This window comes from Benincasa hispida, chromosome 7 (genome assembly GCF_009727055.1).
Source record: "Benincasa hispida cultivar B227 chromosome 7, ASM972705v1, whole genome shotgun sequence".
In the NCBI taxonomy this organism is placed as follows: Eukaryota; Viridiplantae; Streptophyta; class Magnoliopsida; order Cucurbitales; family Cucurbitaceae; genus Benincasa; species Benincasa hispida.
The window spans coordinates 5,985,972-6,009,520 of NC_052355.1; the positions used below are offsets into that span (position 1 = coordinate 5,985,972).

Genomic DNA, 23,549 nt, shown 5'->3' on the forward strand with positions numbered 1-23,549 from the left:
TAATTGGTATATTTTATATTGTATGTATATATATTGAAGGTAATTATCTCAATTACTAATTGGTATATTGTATGTATATATATTGAATCTTATTAACTTAACATTATTATTTCACATATCATACAGTTTATTTTTATATAATATGGATAGTATATTTGGAATTGAAATTGTACATAGGATAATTACCTTTCATTTGATTATGATGGTGAGAATGTGATGTAGTACAGTAACATTTTTCATAAGATCACAAAAATAATCTAAAACGACCGAACATGTGGCCGTTTCCAAAAAAATTCACAAAATATATGTTATTTTCGATACTTATAATATAACATAGTGAGGGCTTCAGATAGAACATAACATAAGATAAGATCGGTCCTTGGAAGAAGAAATCCAACAAAAACAATGAACCAAATCATCATATCAAATTTTTGTAAAGTGACGTACCAAAGGTTTGACAATTAAAAAAAAAAAAAAAAAAGATCTGGGAAACAATCCAAATGGCGAAGACGAGGAAAGAGAGAAGAAAATGAAAATATCACTGATTTTTAGGGTTAGTTTTGAGTGGATAAAAAATGTGCTTAACAAACATGGGTAATTACCGACCCAACCCAACTATTTATACCCATTTATCAAACACCCTTTAAGAAACTTTAAAACCCATTTGACATGTTTTTTAATACCCTTCATATGTGTGGGATTTTTATACTTGGAAGATGAATAAAGTCTGATTATTAATAAATTAATATCAGTTAATCAATACTATTAATTATAATTAACTATTAAATATAAATATATTATTTAAACTTAATAAGTTTCAACTAACATATTTATCATCGATATTTTATGTTATCTTAACTATTTAATATAAATTTTATTATTAATTATTAATATCCTAACTAAATAATATTTATTTAATTATTTTTATCAATTAAATAAAATAATTTGAATGATGTTTAATTAAAAAAATATTCATTTTATATTTTAAGCGATTAAATAATTAACTAATTTAACAATATATTAAATAATTAAATTTAATTATAACTACATTATTTGTTCTCTTACAGTTGATTGAATAATTATTTAGTTTTATTTTCCATATATAAAATTAGTAAATCAAACACATTCATTTCACTCCCAATCATTAATTATCCTGTAAATCCAATTAATATCTATACTTATAAAATAATATCTGCAATCCAAACAACTCCTTAATGTATACTTGCATGGTTGGCTCAAAATAATATATAAGATTACGTGTGATGTTTCGAATTTTTGACATTTTAAGGCAAAATTGTTTAGGTCTTATTTGATAATTATTTGATTTTTATTTTTGATATTTTAGAAATCAAGCTTGTAAAAACTATATTTTCACTATAAAGTTTTTTTATTCACTTTCCACTAATTCTTTTTTCTTTTTTTAAAAAAAACAAAACTAGATTTTGAAAACTACACAAAATAGTTTTTGATAAGTTGTTTTTTATTTTTAGATTTTGATTAAGAATTTAAATGTTTCCCCAAGAAATGTGAAAATTTACCGGGCATAAATTGATATTGATTTTTTTTAGTTCAACTAGATGGAGTTGTTTTGTGTTTTCAATACATGATAAGTTATGCACAATCTTAATAACATAAGATCATAAATCTAGTAATTATTTTTGTTTTTATTTTTATTTTAAATGTTCAAATGCGTCATTTGGATGTTTGAACTTTCAAATATAACAACATTTTATTTTGAATGTCCTAAAACTATATATTAGACAAATATGTGGTGTGAGAAAATCGAAACTTTGACTTTAAAGTTGATAATACAAACACTATATCAGTTGAATTATGATATTTTGGACTTTTCAATGTAGTTTTTAAACTTCTAAAAACAGTAATTTTAATTCTTAAACGAACTTTCAAAATATCTATTTCATGCTCTATTAGAAAATAATCATATTGATACTTTGCTATATCATTACATCACTCAATATATATATATATCCTCATGGCCTTTTTGACATCGACTTGATACAGTGTTCAAGATCTGTTAGCGAATGCTTTCAATCAATTAGATGTTCTAGTCTAATCCATTGTTTAAGCTCTCGCTCAAATCGAAACATTTATGTACCTTAGTATATAACTCTAAATAAATGTATCAAATTGATAAAAGTACATTAAAATTTAACATATAGATTAAAACATTTATTTACCTAAAATTACATGGACTAAAATAAATATTTTGAACATTATAAAAATCAAAATGAAACAAGTCTAAAAGTTAAAAGATCACAGGATAAAAATCAAAATGTTACATGATCAGTGTAATCTTGTAATTTTTAGTTAATTTATATTTAAACGTGGATGGATATGAATTAATTTTTTTTTTTTTTTTTGTCTTTGAATGTGCCATAAGACTTTTTTTTTTCTTTTTCTTTTTTTTTTTTTTTGGTTAGATAGTAGTAATTTTAAGACTAAATAGTCAATTTAATTTTTCTTAATTTAAAATATAATCAATACATTTTCTATTAACATATTTTTTCTCAGTAAAAACGAAATTGAAAAAAATAAAAGAAAATCCTAGTTGAGAGTTGGGAGAGGTTGGAATTTTGAATAAAGTCAAACTAGAAAAATCTTTAGCTTGTGCCTAAACCAGTTCATTCTTAGTTAGGAAGAAAGTAGCTCTCTATGTTTTTTCTCTTTTCCTATGAAAAATATCTTATATTGCATTTGGGATTAATTTGGTAGGAATTTAAAATGATTATATGAAGTTTTGTAGTGTCTTCATAAAACAGATTATCAGATAATTTAAAGATAATTGTTTTAAATTGTAAAACGACTTGAAAATATTTTTAAATATAACAAAATGTCACTGTCTGTCAATGATAGATCACAATAAACTATATTTATAAATAACTCATAATTTAAAACAAACAACTTCTTTTCAATTCGGTTGATTTCTAAAATCTAGGTAAAGTAGCTTTTAGAAATGACTTGTTATATAAAAAAATCTCACATCTCTTATAAAGAATGGTTAAAAATCTTATTTTATCCCGATTCTTTAATACTTTTCATGTTTAAGTTTAAAATTTATCAAATATTTATATGCTTCTTTTTATAATTTTTTTATTTAAAAAAGTGTAATCCTTCGCTACTTATTTTAAATGCTACAATAATTCGAAATTAAGTTTTAGTGTTGGGAAAAAATGGTATGATGTTTAAAATTGATTTGTGTTAAATGCCAAATATTAGTATGATTGTTACGAATGTAGTTTCCATTTTGCATCATACATACATGACGAAATAATGAATTTACTTATAAATGCATGAGTAAATGTTTTGATCCAATTGCCCTCTTATATTAGAATGATATAATGTTATGTTATGTTTCATGGATTCGATATCAATGCGAGAGATGAATCGATATTTCTATTATATCGTAGAAAAATTCATGAAACATAATAATTAAACAAAGTATCATTAATGTAAATATAATATTAATATTAGATATGTTAACTTATTTTAAAAATCATAAAATGTTTGTTTATTAATTTAAATTTATTCGTTTGAATTTCTTGTTTTTATAATCTTTCATAAAAATTAATCGAAACCAAAATTTTATCGATATTTCCATTGAAATTTTTGTTAGGTAAAACTAACAATAATAAACAAGTTCCCGTCTCCGCCCTCATCCCGATTAACCTCTATTTTTGGGGGGAAGGAGTGGGGGACAAAAAATTCCCCTTGAGCTAAATGAGGACGAGAATGGAGAAACACATTCCCCGTCCCCGCCCTCACCCTGACTAACCTCTATTTATTTATTTAATATAATTATTTAATATTATGTTATTATTATTATTATTATATAAATATTATATTTAAATTTCAAGTACATATTGTTTATTGATCAAAATAATGAATATGTTTAAATTTAGACTATATATGTAAATAATATGATTTATATTTATTTATTTCTACTAAAAGATTATTAGTTTTTTTAAGTTAAAATTTGAGTAATGTATCTTTCAATTCAAATTGTCAGGTAAAACTAACAATAATAAACAATTTAGTGATAGAGTTAATTATTTAATTAAAATTTGTCTGTATTAATGATTTAATTTAATCAATTTTTTAAAAATTAATTGAGAAAATTCCTTACGAAGAACCCGATAATTCCTTACGAAGAACCTGATATTCACAAATTTCTCGTGGAGAATTTCCACCCCAATCTCCATGGGAGATTTCACTCGATGAAAAGCGGAGAATGACATCTTCAACCTCGCTTTGTCCATAGACATCATAAGTTAGTAGTAGTTAGTAGTAGTGGAGTGAGTTAACTTTTAATACTCAACATTTTTTATTTTAAAAAAATTACCATTAAAACTAATAATAACAACAAGAGAGATAAAGAGAGAGAAAAGGAAAAGAAAAAACTTTTGCTCTCTTCTCTCTCTTACTTCTCTTTCTATTTCTCTCTATCCATTGTGAGTCTTGAGATGCCAAAGCCATGTCGGATCCTCCGTCAACATCATCGGAGCCACCGCAGCACCGCCATCACCACCACCAACAAATTCTACATTTACCTGTAATCCACGGCGGCGCATCCGCCGGCGCCGGCGCTACCCGAATGAACACTGTCGCAGCAGCAGCAGCCTCATCTTCGACGGTAATAGTCCGAGAGTACCGGAAAGGAAACTGGACTCTCCAAGAGACGATGATTCTAATAACGGCGAAGAAGTTGGACGATGAGCGGCGGAACAAGGCGAACTTAGGCCCTGCTCCGGCGGATCCGGCGGCGAGGAAGGGCGGCGAGCTACGGTGGAAGTGGGTGGAAAATTATTGCTGGAGCCACGGTTGTCAACGGAGCCAAAATCAGTGCAATGATAAATGGGATAATCTCCTCCGCGACTATAAAAAAGTCCGCGAGTACGAATCCCGCGCGTGTGATCAACAACTTCCCCAAATTCCTTCTTACTGGAAAATGGAGAAACATGAGCGAAAAGACAAAAATCTCCCTTCTAATTTGGCGTTTGAAGTTTATCAAGCGTTAAACGACGTCGTTCAAAGGAAGTTCTCTCAAAAACCTTCTAATTCTGGCTTGCTTCTTCTTCCTCCTCCTGCTCCGCCTCCTCCTTCCGCCATCCCCCCGCCGCCGCCCACTTCCGCCACCATTTCTCCTCCGCTTTCAGGTCAGTTTCTTTTTTCCTTTGTGATACTATTAGGGAATGTTTAGGACCGGTAATAGAATGAGTATGTAATATAATGTAATCTAAAATTCATGTTTGATTTTAGCATTTTGCGTCCTATTTGTAATATCAAGTTTATTTCATTTTCACTATTTTTAATTTAATTCTCTTTCTCATCGTTTTCATGTTTCACGAATCCATTTCCGTTCCGTCCTATATTCCAACCCTCTTTTAATTCTTAGTAATAATCTCCTAAGCAGCTCTTAAAATCTAGACCTTTCAGTTTGGGGTTTCATTTATTAGTTTTTGGGTCTTTTTTAAGAGAAATTGATTTATGATAATATTTATTTATTTTTTTAAAAAAAAGATAGAGAGAGAAGAGTTAATATTTTGAGTCAAAGTTGCAGGGTTTGACTCTGCCACAATTTTTAATAGGACCCTCTCCCGTATTCTTCTTCCTTTTCGTTTCGTTATTTCTTTTCTAATTCCCTACGCTCACCTCTATTGCATTTTAAATGCACCCTCCAAATCTCATCCGTCCGATTTCGTTTGGTCCTACACTTATCCAACGGTTACATTTTCTTCTCGTAGGAATGCATAATAGAGCTGTTAGACCGGAGTTTTTTTTCCTTAGGGATTTTAAGCTCCAATATGTATATATCTATTATACAGTTATGCTCACATTGATTTTTGTAATGGAGTTTCTCGAAACAAGATGAATAATTTATATGGAGTTGAAATTTTTTAAATTTATGAGGGAAATGTATGTTTGTAGAGATACTTAATAAGCATTTAGGTTTTTTATTTTTTGATTTTAGAAATTATACTGATTTTCTCACAATTTTTTTTTATTTTTAATTTTCAAATTTTGACTTGATTTAGAATATTTTAAAAAATCAGGTGATAAAAGAAAAAAAAAATTATAGATGTAGAAATAATATCTATAAACTTCATTTCTAAAATCGAATAATACGTAAAAAAGATAAAATGATTATCAAACTTAACTTTAATTAACAACTTAATCTTTTTCCTTTAAAATTTAAATAAAAGACATGAGATTTAGAAGATGTATAATACCTTTATTAATTAAATTATTGTGTTTAAGATTAGATGACAAAGAGTCTCCAATATAGATAGTTCTAATTGAAATTATTGTATTTATTTATTTACTTCTTATTTTTTAAAGTTCAAATAAATCAGGTATAAGATTTAAATCTCTAGTCTTATCGATTGGTATAACACCTTAAGTGATTGAAGTATGTGTAAGATGACAGTGTCATTAATAGCGAAAACAATATATACGACTTTCATTCAATATTTGACACATTAAATGATTTAATAATCTATTTTATTAATTCTACATTATTTTTAAATATTATTTTTGTAGTAAATAATGAATGAAGTCATGCTATCATAATACTAGAAAATTTCTGATAGGTTTAGTAGAACTTGGTGAGGGGTAGTTTTTAGAAATGAGGTGGGAAATTGTGGGTAGAATTGCAAATTTTGGAACATTGGGGGTAAAATTTGGAAAGGGGCCAGAAAGATAAATAATGGAAAATATTGGAAATAGAGAAAAATGGGGGCAAAGACAATGATGCAGACCAGTGAGGGAATTGTGATCAGATTGAGATCATGAGGAGATCCTTTTGGGTAACCTAAAAACAAACATAATACAAATCCTCTTTTAAGGTTAAAACTTAATTAATTACATATTTTTTCTTTTTTTCTTTTTCTCTTTAAGATACTTCCAATGATGATACTACAAAGTCTCTTCAATCTAAGCATGCAATGCAAAACTCACTTTTCAGCCTTACCATAATTAAATATCATGTCTTTTCCTATTTTCTTTGATTTTTTATTGTCAATTTTCTAATTTTGTCTCTTGAGCTTTAGCTTAAGTTCAATTACAATTTTTATCGTAATTTATAAATATAACAAAATTTAGATTAGTTTTCAGATTTTATCATTGATAGATTTTGTTATATATGCAATTCATTAAAAATGTTGCTACACAATTAATTATTAGTCTTAAAAGTACTAAACATTGTAATTACCTTGAATTTAAGTCATGGTGTAGATACGCTAAAAAGGTTCTAAAATAGTTATTGTTATCTAATTTTATTGTGATAATTGCTAATTAATTAATTATATACATATATAGACTCATCGTCATCAGGAACAGAGTCGAGCGAGAAGAAAGAGAAGATTGAAGCAAAGAGAAGGAAAATGGGAGATAATATCGGAAGAAGTATTGAGAGGAGCATTTCAGCGTTGACTCAAACACTACACAGTTGCGAGGAGCAGAGGGAAATTCAACACCAACAGCTTATGGAACTTCGAAAACGCCGCCTTCAAATTGAAGAGACCCGCAACCACATTCACCGCCAAGGCATCGCCGATCTCGTCGCCGCCGTCGCCAACCTCTCTGCGGGTACTTATATTTACTCTGCTCATCAATTAATCCATCACTACTTTTCTATCTCAAATAATGCCTATATAATTCTTCTTTCCATGCATGCCCCATGCAACATTAAATTCCTTTAATAATTTCTTTTTAAATATATAAAAAGTGTTGCAATCTTAATCTCAAATTTATAAAAGTGTTGAATTTTTACTCTATGATATGTTTTCTATTGAAAATTCATAGAAAAAGTTTATTCTCAAAATGTTTTTAATTTATTATAAATTATGTATACACACGTACAAAATTGATTACATTTTCACATAAAAACGAGGTTAGAACTTAACTTTTACTAAGTGAGTTTTGGTAAATTTATTTAATGATAAATTTGTGCTTAGTCATACTATTTATTTATTTTGTAAAACTTATATTATAGAAAATAGCGAAATTGAATAAGGATAGAAATTGCAACTTCAGAAAAGTTTTGGTCAAATTTCATGATCTCAAAAAGAGGAAAAAAAAGATTTATGAAATTAAAAGATTATAGTGAAAATTGAAACTATATAACAAGTTTAGAGATATAAATTGTAATTTTCTTTCTTGTTTAAGACACGTTTTTTTAAAGTGAAATTTTTTCACGGTTGAAAGTATTTATAAAATATAACAAAATTTTAGAATCTACGATGATAAATATTGGTAGACACTCTATAGTGTCTATCAATGTAACCTATAGATTCTAAAATTATGCTATATTTTATTATTTTGTAAATATTTTAATTCATTCTTTTATATTTAAAGAAAACCCTTTTTTAAAACTATATATCATAATTTGAAGTCATTTAGTAAAGTTTTCCAAAAGTTTTCCATTTTCTAAATTTCTGGTTCTGTTGATTATTATTGTTTTTTTTTAAAAAATTTTTAAAATTTAAAATCTTTAATAATAAGAAACCAAAAATTGCTTCAAACAATTTTCTGAAACTTTTTCTTATAATACATAAAAATGGAAAAAACAGTACCAATCACTTTTTTTTTTCTTTTTCAGAAAAAAAAGAAAAAAAGAGACGATTGAACCATCCCTAACCCTTGGCTTCTTCTTTCCTCTTTTCTCGTTTTTTCTTCATATTTCAGAAAAATTTAAAAAGTGCTATTTTATCCTTTTATATACAATATATCACATCACAGAAAAGTTTTGTTTTGACTTATAATTTACATAATAAATACCAAGAAAATTTAAACAATAAATGACTATTTTTAAGCAATTATTTTTTAATATAAAAAATTAAATAATATTTTGATCCTAAACTTTCATATGTTAGTAAAATTTAATCTTTAAACTTTATTGTATAATGATTTAGTTCTAGTGTGTTCAATTTAATTTTTAAAATTTATCAGGTAACAATTTAGTCTTTATATTTTAGATTGACTAACAATTTAGTCATTCTCTTGAAAATTAACTATTAATAAATTTTTTTTTATATATATAGATGATTAATATAATATAATAAAATTTAAAATTTGATCCTTAATTTTGATGAGAATTTTCATGATAAGAACTAAATTGTTAAGAATTTAAAAGTTTATAGACTAAATAGATATCAAATTCTGAACTAAATTCTCACATTCTTGACCAAAAATATCTTGTACCTCATTTAAATTCTTCAGGAAAAAAATCATAGAATCAAACAAATTTCCTCATTTTTTTTATTTTTTAAAAAAATTAAATATTGAATATAAAGGCATGGAAAGGGAAATAATCAAAGGGAGTGTGTTTTGATGTTAAGTTATGGAATTTAGGGTTTTTATTTAATAATAATCAAATCCAAAGTATTAGTAGATATAATAAAATGTAAAAAAAAATTGTAAATATAACTAAAATTTAGATAGTCTATTAGTGATAGACCATTACACTAGTAAGAGTCTATTAGTGATAGACCATATTGTTGGTCGAAGCTTATCAGCAATAGCCTATATAATTGATAGACTTTGCTATATTTGTAATTTTTTTTAATTTTTTTTTTATTATCACTAAAAATGATATCCATCGCAATTATCCATTGGAATATTTGTGAGTGTAGGGATGAATAATAGAACAGCAAGACCAGAAGAATATGGATGTTTATATAGTGGAGAAGAGGTGAGAATATTGAAAGAGCAAAATGAAGCAATGCAAGCTGAGCTTATGAATGTGAAGAGTGAGCTTTCCCAACTTAGAGATCAAATGCCTTCTCTCATGCAAACCATGATGCACAATATGATTCATAACATCCAACCTCCTCCTCCTACTTCCATGGTACTCTCTCTCTCTCTTTTAAGCATTCATATTATTTTGTCTACATAAATACATGCATGCATCCAACACGTATGATCGTAAAATCTATTAGTATAGAGATCATTGCAATCACTTGGTCGTACAGTGTAATGGTTAAATTGTAAATTTGATCCCTATGATTTAGAGAAAATTTAAATTTAGTCCATGTGATTTATAATTTATAATTTAGTCCTTATGGTTTGATATAACTCTTGTAAACAGTTTCTGTGGAAGTAACTATTTATGATGTTTTATCAAACAATAGGGACTAAATTCTAATTTATTAAGTTATAAGAACTAAAATATAATTTACTCCAAATCATGGGACTAAATTTATAATCTAATGTTCATAGTTATAGTATGGAGATAGAGATAGAAAGGGATAAGGAAAAGTGTGAAGGACACTTGCACTTGTTTTCTTTCAATTTCTTCTAATGGTTTTCATATTTTCTAAGTAAAAGAATTGAATTCTCAACCAGATTTTAAAAATAAAATTAGGTTTTTAAAACTATATATTTTTTTAAATTTTAGTTTTCAAAATTTTGACTTGATTTTTTAGAACATTGTTAGAAAGAAGATAACAAAGCACAAAGACCTAGAGGTAGAATGGTATTTATAAACTTAGTTTTCAAAAACCAAAAACCAAAAATAAAATGGTCATCAAACGGGGCCTAAATGATTAAGAGTTTTACTTTTTTTTTTATTATTATTTTTTATTTTCTAAATTAAGATAACCCAATGGTCAGTGAAGCAAATTGTAAATCCAAATCTTATTCTTGAGAACTAATGTGATACATTTTATCTAAGCTTTGATTTTGTTCTATTTTGGTCCCTAAATTTTTTAAAACGTTCGTTTTAGACCCTAAATTTTTAAAAAATATTTATTTTGCTCCCTACAATTAAAATTATGTTAGCTCTTCAAGAAAAATATAAGGAGGCATGTACTTTTGGATGACTAGGCTCTAGATGTATTGAGCAAGATGAAAGTGAAGTAAAATGTCAATAACCAACACACCAAAATACTAAATGACCAAAAATTTGAACTAAAAATGTCTTTTAAATTCTTCTGCTTTGTCATCTTATTCAAAATTGAAATTTTAGATTTGTTAGCGTAGCTAACTTATTTGGTAGCCTAGTCATAAACAAATATAAATCACTTCACCATTTTATTGAATAATTAACACAATCTTAATATAGTAAGGACCAAAATAAGCTATTTTTAAAATTTTAGAGATTAGAACAAACATTTTAAAAATTTAGAGACAAAAATAAAATAATATTTAAAGTTCAAAGACTAAAATAGACATTTGTTTTAAAAATTTAGGGATCAAAATAGAATATTATTCGATGTTTAGAGATCAAAATAAGATTTAAACTAAAATGAATATGAAAAAATTTAATTAAAAAAAATCTAACTATGATGTGCCTATTTCTAATACAAATTAAAGCATGATATGCCAATATTTATTTCATTATAACCAAAGCCCATCTCACTGAAAACCATTATCAATTCCCATACAAAATTCCAATATTTGATATTACTACATCTTTCCAAAAATAAAAATATAAAAAATAAAATGTTGCATAATGCAAAATCAACATGTTGAACATAAACACCCACATAAATATAGTTACTTAAAATTTATACTATCAACATCAAAATAATAAGTTTGATTTTTCATTCCACATTCGATATGAAAAAAAAAAAAAAAAACATGTTGAACATAAATAAATTTCCTTTTTTTAATTAGAGGTAAACCTTAAAAATATCATTAAAAAGGTATGAAGTAAGTTTAATATTAAAAATATAATCTAAAAAATTGAGATAATTAATTCTCTGTTCATAAAGGAAAACAAAGTTTGAAGTCTATCTTATTTGGAATAATATTCATAAGCATTTTTTTCGTTTATTATTTTAAAATTAAGAAATGTATGTGTGTGTGGTAACTTATTATATGATACTATATTTTTCTTTGTCCAATATTATAATGTCTTTTTGGACACCTTTTTAAGGAGCTTTTATTTTAAAAGTATTTATAAATTTACATATTGTTACCATAGAAATTAGTAAAACGAAAAAAATAAATAAATTGTAAAAGAAATTAGAGAAAGTTGATAGGAAAACACTTTTTTTTCTAAGATTATTTTCAAATATAGGAAAATGAACCAAAATATTTACATATATAGCAAAATTTCATGATCTATCGCGGTCTATTGAAGATAGAAGGTAAAATTTTATTATTAATGAATATTTTCAGCAGTTTTATCATTTAAAATAATTTCCTTCTTTCTAAATGCTTAGAAGTTGATTTTAATAATTTTAAAAATATTTTTCTTTACAATTAAAGCATCCTCAAAACATATTAATTTTTTTTTTTGTTGGAAAATATAGGAAAATAAAATTTCAGGTGTGAGATTAAATCGTATTGACTTGTCAAACGATAATTTGTATCTTGTTCATTAAAGAATGTTCAATATGACAATATATGTAGGATAGGGGGTTCAAACCTCTAATCTAGAGATTGATAGTATATGTTCGATACCAACTAGAATCATTGAGCTATGTTCTAACCCGTTAATATATGACTTAGTTTTTAATGTAAATAATAGCAAAAATGTATTATATTCATATAATTATGGTTTGATATATATTCTTGTTTATTTTTGTGTGTATAGGACCCATCTGGATCAGGTGGAGATGCTTAAAAATGATCCATCTCCATGGTTGATAATTGGTTATTAATTTTAATCACAAAATTTAGTACAATTGATTATTGTTTCATGTGGAATTTAATGATCATTTTGTAAAACTTGTTTAATATAATTTATTATTTTTCTATGTGGATTGGCTTGCCCTAACACATAGATGTGTATTTAATTTAATTTTTTTTGAGCCAATCCTTAATAGTTCAGTTTGATCAATTTTCAATTACAAAAACTAATTAAAAGCTTCTTTTCTTTTTTTGTATATTATTCTTGTTCTCTCCTTTATCTTGTTTTATTTGCATTTTATAGGTGAAGTTATCAAGACAATTTAAGGAGTGTTTTAAAGTGAAACAGTAATTTTAGTAGACATAAAAGAAGTTTAAAATGATTCTAATTAATGAAATGTTCTCCCACATTGTTTGAATTGAATAATTACAACTATTTGGGAAGAAAGACAAAATAGAAATTTATGAAATTTTAAAAGTCAAAAGATGTGACTAACTATTCAAACATTTCTACATTGTAGATCGTGAAGTTTCACATTTATATGATCTAAATCACACCTGTACACGAAATGATCACTTAATCGTGTTACCTCTTCTTGGCCAAAGTAGTTGAAATGGGGTAAACAATGTGACTATCTATTCAAACATACTGTTGGGTTCGTGGTTTGTAAACAATAGAACTTATTCTGAAAATTCAATAAGTTGTTATTGAATAGATGTTTTGTTTATTAGAAATTCAATAAACATAAAAAGACCCATGACTATTATATGAGTATTTGAATTTTATGTGGAGACATAAAAGTAGATCAGATTCGAGTAAATAATCAAAATGATTTATATTATATAATAAGGTTGGGTGTCTTATTTTGGTAACACTATTGGATGCGGCCTACTCTGTAGTTGTTACAAAGAGTTCTAAAGTGCTACAAACGAAGTGATCTTAATTCATACATGTTATGACATGGGGAGTGGGGGCATTCTTGTACAAAAAGATTTGTACAAGATCGGACCACAAAATTAGTCACTCTTACTTTAAAACGCTGTTTACTGTTTAAGACTGACTATTTCAAAGCGATGACTTAGGTAACTTGACCTTAATTTTGAGCTAACTATGAACTCTGTTTATTCAGGATTATTCTTAGATTTGCATAGGTGAGGGTTGACTCAACAGCGCGACTCAATAAACTCCCATTTTAGTGGTAAGATCGGATAGATAGCTGGGGACATAGGGTGCAAGAAGTAATTTACTCCTACCAGCTGTTAGGGATAGTAGAGAGGTTGTTCCTTTAAGTGCTGATTTTGGATCTTGAACAAGGGGCCCCACCCTCTCATTGGTCCGAGAGGGACTCGGTTTGTTGATTGGATCACAAATCGATTGTTCATTAGAAGATCAGTGAGACTTAAAAAACAAGAGGTAATCTCAGGGGTAAAACAGAGATTTGACCCAGTCGTGATTACGAACAATCTGTGAAGTGTTAACTTACTAATCATGGTATATCGAGTGAACATAATATATCTACAGTGAGGGGAGTTCAACTATAGGCTTTAATGGAGTGACCCATTAGTTAACGAATGAGGGTTAATTCGGTCTAATAAGTTTAGCCAATTAATATCGGATCATTGGAGCCCATGATCTGTAGGTCCACGAGGTCCCTCTACTAGCTCGTAATGGATTAGCTTTAAAGTAGTGTGATAAGTTAATTTGAAACGTTCAAATTAGAATTAAAGAAATTAGTAATTATATGAGGTATAATTACACGTTTAATTTTAAGAATTAAATGGAATTGAAGAATTAATATTTAAATATGATTTAAATATATGAAGGTGGATTTGTGTAAAATTAATTTAATCTTTGATATTAAATTAATTAGAATTATTTAGATTGTTTAAATAATTATTTATTAATTTTATTATAAAAATTAATTTATGAAATTAATTTGTAAAATTAATAATTTTTTGTTTTTTAAAATCAAATTGGAAAAGTTAAAAAACACATAAATGGAATTATGGGATTTTCCATTACACCTTCAAGTTGCTCACACAAAACCCATAAACAAAGGCTTCAATTACTCCAAGTATGAGCTGCATCTCATGCAGCCATCTTCTTTGCATGATTGTCTGCAATATATTGAGAAGATTGGAGTGAATTTGAGGTATGCAATATGTAGAATTTTTGTTGAAAAATTTGGTGTGAAGAAGGTGTTTTTCAAGTGGGTTGCTGCTGTGAGTTATTCTCCAAGTTCCTTTGATTCAAGCTTATTTTGAGTCTCACAACTCAATCTAGAGCACCAAGAGAATAGTGAGGAAGATCTTGTGGTGGTCTACAACGAGATTTGGAGAAATTTGTGGCTGAAAATCGAGATTTCAAGAGTTCTATAAAGGTATGACTTGAAACCCATTTGTTTCTACAAGAGAAATTAGAGAAAGTTGATAGGAAAACACTTTTCTGCCAAAATTAATGAATTAGAGTGCTTAATGATCCTTGTTACTTCCGCTGCTTGTTGATACAATCCAACACATATATCCGTTAGATCATAATATTTCATATATATAGTATAAATAACATGCATATACGGAAGGATTCACCAACTCGTCTTGTAAGTACTCCAATTCAAAAAGTTTTAACAGGACAAAGGATGTGTCTGTCCATTCAAATACATCTCTATCGTTAGATCGTGATATTTTGAATCTAGATTACATTTATACATGAAAGAAAACAATAATTTAACATGAATAATTGCAACAAAAGACAATATAAGAATTTAAAATTTTTTAGAGAAAACTAGAAATTGAAATTAGGTGTATCTAACACTGAACGCCACAAGCCACACATAATATTGTAACAAAATGAATAACAAACTTATAGAATAAACAATAAAGAGATATCAATAGACACAAAAATTGATAACCTAGTGATCACGTACATCTAAGGGTTGTATGTCTCAGGGAAAGAGACTATTAATATAAAGATAAACAATTTCAATGTAGTACTTATCTATTAAACAACTTCTATAGTGGCTCACATACAACCTATCTTTTAGTGAACATCAACTTAAGCTCCCTTGAATGTGATACTCCCTCTCAATTGTAGTCATGATCATCCCTTTGAAGGGATTAAATTCCAAGTAGAAGCGTATGAATGCCGTGTGATTCAATTTCAATTTGAAATCGAAACCGAAAATATAGAGAATAACAAGAATTATACAAGATAAACATTCATAATTAATTAGCATGCGTAACGAGGAGAAAAATATGAGAATTCTACTCACCCTTGAAGAATTCAAGTCTTCACGATTTCCTCTCCCGATCTACTGTACAATCACAAACTCGATCCTTCCCCTGGTCTCACTAACACGAAAACACAGCAAACACAAGAGGACACCACTACGAAGGCTTCCTCGTTATTCTTTAGGATGAAATTTGTAACGGAGTTGTGAGCTCGCTCTTAATTAATTTTGGGAAGGGAGAAGAGTTTTTATGATGAGAGAAAATTTTCATAGTCTAAATCACAGAGAGCAAACATGAGTTGATGAAGATGAAGAAGACTCTCACTGTCAAACGTGAGAACCCTTCTCCACATAGGGTAGAGAGATGGGGGGGGGGGGGGGGTGTAAATTTTGAATAGTTCAAATTAATCCAAAATCAATTCAATTCCCATTAATCCTAATTGAGCTAACAAGGGACCTTATGGACCTTTAGATTGAAGCTCCAATAATATTTGATTAATTATTGAACTCTTTAATTAAATTAATCAAGTTTGATTAACTACCAGTCACTTCAGTAAGATCGACATCTACATTCTTTGCCTTATAGATATATTTCGGTGTCTATTGGATATATCCAATCAACAGTGCATTGACCTTTCACAAGTTGCTCGTAAGTACAGTCGGGCCAAAATTACCATTTTACCCATGTAATTACATCTAACTTCTCAAGTACCACTGATCCCTGTAATAAACGATTAGTTATAGTCCAACTATAACCGAACCTCTCTCAGACTAGGAGAGCGTGTGGCGCCACATTGTTCAAACCCCATAATCAGTCCTTAAGAGAGAAATTTCTTTACTTACCCTAACAAAAGGGAATGAGTGAATCCCTTCTTGTGTATCTGTGTTCATAGCTCCCCAATCAGATGAATCTCCAAAATGGTAGGCTTATTAAGTCCACGAATTTATTCACTCTCACCCATACAAATCAAAGGACCGCCCTTATAGGCAAAAGTTCATAACTCACTCAAGATTCAGGTCAAGTCACCTATGGTCATCTTGGTGAAATATAAGTCTCTTCTAGCAATGGTGTTATAAAGAGAGACTATACATTTCGTGGTCCGGTCTTATACAAACTCTTTGTATAGGATACCCCCGCTCGCATGTCTTCACATGAATGATCAGGATCAAATCATTTGTAGCACTTTATAATAATTGTAACAACTACAAAATGGGTCGTTTCAGTAGTGCTACCAAGATAAGGCACCCAACCTTATCCATATATTATAGACCATTTAGATTATTACTTAAACATGATCCATCTGTATGTCTCCACATACATGTTTAAGTCACATCACTTAATCTTGGATCTTTGTATAATGGGTTATTACATATAAAATTAACCGACCATTGATTAAAAAAAATCATATAACTACGAGGCTTTAGGGTATACTTGCACTAAAGTCAAAAAAATGTAAGCTGGTGAGACATATATCCTAGGGCATACTCTATACTCTACGTGCTCTCACTTGTCTTGGCATACTAAAGATATGTCTCATAGTCTTAGACAGTCTAGGAGATCTTGTCACACTTTATGCAAGATAATCCTATTATATAATTCAAACTGTTATGTCAACAAGAACCATTTGTTCATCAATAAGATGTTTCTAACATTCTACGTTATTCCTACAACTTGGTGCTTACAAAGGTTCTTAAACTTAGCCTTTGCACCACATTATCTCATAAAGTGGATAGATTAAGTTATACCTAAAACAATTTTCAAACATTTTAGGACATACTTGACTTATGCAAATTATTGCTTCACAAGCAAAAAATTGCCTTATCGTCCATTATATACCAACTAGGATAAAACATGGATTTGTCCAAATCCAATATGAAACAGTGTATCCCGTAAAAGATCAAATCTTAAACTATATACACCCACTTCTCATTATTCATAAGTTTTAATTCTTAAAACTCAATGTTATACCATCGACTTTACCGATTCAACAACCAATTGTATATTACAATGTTAATTAAGTATCATGTAAGATTTACATCCCATCAACATTTGAGGTGTCTTAGAATACTTTTCCCTTAGATATATAAACTTCATTGTAGAATGGTACATTACCATTCTATCTGAAGTAATTGCATCAAATATTAAACAAGTACTTTGTAAGTGTAAGACGCATGAGACAAATTTAACAACATGTCCTAAATGTTTGTATGTAGATTTTTAATATACAAAAACACTTCAAATCAACTATTTGAAAATTGGTTAAATAGTCAAAGTTTCATATTGATTCCCACTTCATTCATAATGAGCAAATATGAATATAAAGCAGATAAATACACAAGAACTTCATCAAACCCTTATTCTCAAAGATCCCAAATTGTGAAATTTATTTCTCTAATGAACATCACAATATTGTAAATTTTTTACAATTAAATATTTAAAAATTTTCTTGAAATTGTATAGATGCATTGAATTCCTTTTCATAAAAGAAGTTATTTATTTTAACATATCTCATATACAACAATGAATCAAATAATGCATAAAGACTTTGTTATAGAAACTAGTTAGAAAATCGATTTACAGTTTATTTTCACCCAATAGTTTTAGTGCTGGTTTTCACCTGATGCTAGATAATTCTGTAGGTATCTGCTCTTATCCTTTGAGGTTGCCCCCATCAATGATAATCTATCCCCCCCCCCCCCCCCCCCAAAAAAAAAAAAAAAAAAAAAAAAAACTAACTGAGATTAAGTACAATACTTTATCTCAAACTTATTACTTTAACAAAATTTCTCTTTGTCAAATTTTACCATCCAGTATGACAACTTTGACTTTCAATAAATCACCAACGAAGGTTGAGTCATCACATAACTCTCCCATTACTGAAAGGTTTATAAGTTCTCAACTTGTCATCTTATATGACAATGAAGACTTCAAGTAAGCCTTTGTAAATGTCAAGTTATCTCATAACTCTCACATTACGATGAAGACTTATTTGTTTGACAATTAAAAATTGATGTTCAAATGAAAATAAATGGTTAACAACACTTGTTAATTATTACGTAGTTTTACTTGAAACTAATTTATCAACATAGCTTGACCTGTTTAGAGACATGCAACCTTTTGCTTTCGAAATGAATTAGTATTTGTTACACAAATATATATTTTTTCTTTGGAATGTTCAAAGAGCCATTTATAAGCTCCTCAAGGACTACCTACAACTAGGCATACTTTTGAACATATATTTCATTAAGGGTTTGTTTTGACACAAGTGTCTCAACTTACCTAACACCTGAAATGTCATAAACAAGTTTTACAACACTTTCATAATCCACCATTATTTCCCAAACATTTTGGAGGAAATAACGTTCAAAACTGCAATCTTCATTACATATCCTTTGTGGAGTTAGACATCAATGTAATTTTAAGATATTATGACTATGTTTAACAAAGTACCTAAAATGTATTAAGTTCAACAAGGCCGTATTTCTCCTGCTGTAGCACAATTTCATCCAAATTGTACCTAATGCTCAAAGTTGAGATCTTATCCCATCTCTATCAATTAGGCTTAGTACAACAAATATCCTATATTAATCATTATGATCTGATCATAATGTCACAATATGCTTGCCTAAATGACTTAAACTTTAGTCTAGTTTCTTTTGAACATATGAAAGAAAATAAAACTTTAAATGCATTAGAATAAGATACATTTATTCATAAATACTCATCAATCATATTGATGACTTATTTCGAAGCCAAACTTATGCTTTCAATCATAGGACCACCTGGATCAAAGAAAGAAAGTCTAACATTGGCTAGATAACCTTACCTAATAAAGTTTTTAACGATACGCTTGCATGAAAAGCAAGGCTCTCGACAGTTAATAATAATTTAACTCTAACTCTTAGAGAATTACCTAGCTATCATTTAAATGCCAAATATATGTATCCCTTTAGGAGAATAGAATCCATCTTTCTTTTTGGATTCGTTAATCCTTACACTCTCACAATTTAGTACACAGATGTGTTAACCTTTAATACAAAAAAAATGTGTTCATTCAAAGCTGAATATATTTTCAAAACAACTGACATGCTTTATTACTAAATCTATTCATACTCAATAAAATATTTAGTAAAAGTTTGGAGAAATTGAATTTCTCTTATGGTGATAAAAACATCATGTTCAGTATAAACAAACAACATTTTAATGCCTCCTGCTACTTTAACTAAGATGAGTTTCCCATTGCCAACTAATAGGACTATTCCAATGAATTAAGTATTCGTCAAGATTTACAATCTAGTTGTAATGAAGAAAAATTCTGATAGTGAATCATTACTCAACTATCAAGGTATGAATCTATATTCTCCACCAAGTACTTAGTAAATAAAATTTACTTATTCTTATTTTTCTTCCTTTTGTGGCATTTCTAAAATTCTTCATCATGTGACATACCAAACTAATTTGGAAATATTTTCATCATTAACTCTAGTCATAGTAATTTTCTTGGACGCCGATAATACTTAACTTTGGAGGTCATATAGCTCCCCATGACTCCAACATATAATACATTTTGTCATGACTTTATTATATAATCCAGATACATCACATGTTATCCAGGAATAAAAGTAAGCCATCACTGCAAAGATTATTCATGAACTCTTCATGAATTGCCAATAATTCTTTTGCGAACGTTTCCGAAATAAAAGACAAAAATACACTATCATTATATGTTGATGACATTTTTCAAAGTAACATATTTATCAAATATTTTGACTTATATCGGTAATAAAAAAATAAAACTCTTGAGATGAAACGACATAACTTTGAATTATATAAAATATGTTAATTAACAATATGCAATCTATTATCCATTCCGATTCAGCATAGAAATTAAAATGAACCCCAATAGATTTAATATGAATCTCATTCATATTAATTAAAAATTTGTATTTCTATGATACTCCAATGAGTTAGAATAAGAGCCACCTCAGGGTGTACTATTATTCCTTCACTGAATTAAGACGATCTCAACCAAATACTATACCAGAATAACTTTTACTCCTATAGTATTTAGTTACCATTTTCGATCAAGAAACCATTAACTAGCTTTATGTTTTCTTGTAAGTGTAACCCTTCATTCTAGATCCTATAGTTCCACCACAACAAGCCTGCCTCAAGGAAGAACAATATTGGTGCAATTAATTATAGCAACCCTATCCATTTCTGGTGTTTACCCTGATATTGACTTCACGCATAATGCCTTCCTAAGGGAGGCCGCACCCAGGGCGACACGAGGCTGATCATGAAGTTTCACGTTGTTCATCAATGAAGGAGACCGTAGGATATGTTGACACACATCCTTCTCCCACTTATTATAAATACTTTCTCCATTCACCTTGATATTGATCTACGCAAACACCTTCCCAAGGGGGATGCTCCCAGGGCACCACGAGACTGAACATGAATCTCATGGTGTGAACTATCACGGAGAGCATAAGTGGAAAAATGAGATATCATATACATACTTTTTCACCCACTAAGTATTTTACAAACGGAGGTTCATAATTTAGGTAAGTTAGGCTAATAAATTTATTTAAGTGAATTGTTAAATTGGCCCAATATAACTCTTATATTGGATAGTTTAACATTATATACTTCTTGTTTATTGAACACTTTAATAAATCTAATCATTTATTTCATGCTTATAGTATTATTGTCTAATTCATCTTCCAAGTCGGTTCCCAGGTCGAAGTGTTCTATTTCCGTCAGCTTAAATACCCCAACCTTAGACAAAGGTCACTTATAGACAATTATGTTATAAATATAATCTTTTATCAAATCCAATTTAATCATATTAAATGAAAATTAAAATATTAAACCTATTTCTAATCGTCATAGAAATATTATTAACATAGGTCAAGATGAAATCAATTTTAAATCATTTAAAATTAATTTTAACCTATGTTTGTATGCAACTCCTTATTCAAAATTTTAAATTTAATTTTATTTAACTTATAAAAATTATAAAGTCCAATGAAACAACTAAAACCTATACATGCATCTAATGACTGTTGCGTTGAAAATATGCGTTGATTTTGTTATACACTAAGGTGTATTTGCATTATTAATATTTCGTGTCTAAGTGTAGTGAATATGCGTTGATCACAAGTTTTCTCGTTATTTGGCCAAGTGTAACCTGATTATGAGTTTCTCAGGGTGTCCTAAGGTCGAACACGGGGATTTGTACCAATCAAGACAGATAAGTGTGAGTATGCGGCAGACTTACAAATTTATAAGAATGAGGTTGAAAACATGCGATTAACATAGTTGTTGTTGGATCGACACCAGCATGTAGCAGAAAAAATCAGGATCCATAAGCACTCTAATTGATTAATTTTGGCAGAAAAGAAACATGTTAAAACGGAATTTAATGGGTTTCAAGAACATACCTTGGCCGAACCATTGAAATCTTGAACTTCAGCTGCAAATTCCTCCAAGTCTTTGTATAGACCACCACAAGATCTTCCCTACTATTCTTTTGGTACTCTAGATTGAGTTGTGGGACTCAAAATAAGCTAGAATCAAAGAAAATTTGGAGAAAGCTCACTAAACCAACCTATTGAAGAACACCTTCTTCCTAAGAATTTTCAGGAAAAATTCTATCGGTTCATCACTCTCAACTTCACTCCAATCTCTTCAATATATTACAGACTATCATGCAAAGAGATTTTCTACATGGGATGCAACTCATGCTTCGAGTTATTGAAGTTTGAAGGTAGTGGGTTTCTAATGAGCTACTTTGAAGATGAAGATGGAAAAACCCATTTTTCCTTTTTTGTTTAATTCTATTTCTAAAATCCATTTTGATTTTAAAATCATTTTTTATTTCTAAAAATAAAATTTATTAATTTTACAAATTAATTTCATAAATTAATTTTCTAATAAAATTAATAAATAATTATTTAAACAATTTAAATAATTCTAATTAATTTAATATCTAAATATTAAATTAATTTTTATACAAATCCATATTTATATATTTAAATCATATTTAAATATATTTTCTCCATTCCATTTGATTCTAATTTGAACGTTTCAAATTAACTATTCATGCTACTCTAGAGCTAATCTATTTTCGAGCTAGTAGGGGGACGTCGTGGACCTACAGATCATGGGCTCCAACAATCCGAGATTAATCGACTAAACTCATTAGACCGATCTAACCCGCATTCATAACTAATGAGCCACTCCATTAAAGCCCATGGTTGAACTCCCCTCACTGTAGATATATTATGTCCATTCAATATAACCATGAATAGTAAGTTAACCCTTCACAGGTTGTTCGTAATAACAACTGAGTCAAATCTCTGTTTTACCCTCGAAATTACCTCTTGTTCCTTAAGTCCCCACTGATTCCTTAATGAACAATTGTTTTGTGATCCAATCAACAAAACCGAGTCCCTCTCATGCTAAATGAGAGGGCGGGATCCCTTGTTCAAGACCCAGAATTAGCACTTAAGGGAACAACCTCTTTACTATCTTTAAAAACAGGTAGGAGTGAATTCCCTCTTGCATCCTATGTCCCCAACTATCTATCCAATCTTACCCCTGAAATGGGAGTCTTATTGAGCCAGCGCTGTTGAACCCTCACCTATGCAAATCTAAGGGCAATCCCAAATAAATAGAAGTTCCATAGTTAGCTCAGGATTAAGGTCAAGTTACCTAGGTCC

At 28.8% G+C, this 23,549-nt stretch overlaps 1 protein-coding gene across 1 annotated transcript; it reads left to right on the forward strand.

Annotated features, from left to right (window-relative positions):
* Positions 1 to 4,390: 4,390 nt before the first annotated feature.
* Positions 4,391 to 12,726, forward strand: LOC120081925. Its single transcript, XM_039037108.1, has 4 exons — positions 4,391 to 5,174; positions 7,336 to 7,605; positions 9,651 to 9,865; positions 12,560 to 12,726. The coding sequence occupies exons 1-4, from the start codon at positions 4,493 to 4,495 to the stop codon at positions 12,587 to 12,589; spliced, it is 1,197 nt and encodes a 398-aa protein (XP_038893036.1). The 5' UTR covers positions 4,391 to 4,492; the 3' UTR covers positions 12,590 to 12,726.
* Positions 12,727 to 23,549: the final 10,823 nt, after the last annotated feature.

Bases quoted from the DNA above. Each gene is read 5' to 3' on its own strand.
- LOC120081925 (XM_039037108.1), top strand. From the start codon at position 4,493: ATGTCGGATCCTCCGTCAACATCATCGGAGCCACCGCAGCACCGCCAT. The intron at 7,606-9,650 runs GTACTTATATTT...TTGTGAGTGTAG, and splicing joins CGTCGCCAACCTCTCTGCGG to GGATGAATAATAGAACAGCA. The intron at 9,866-12,559 runs GTACTCTCTCTC...TTGTGTGTATAG, and splicing joins CTCCTCCTCCTACTTCCATG to GACCCATCTGGATCAGGTGG.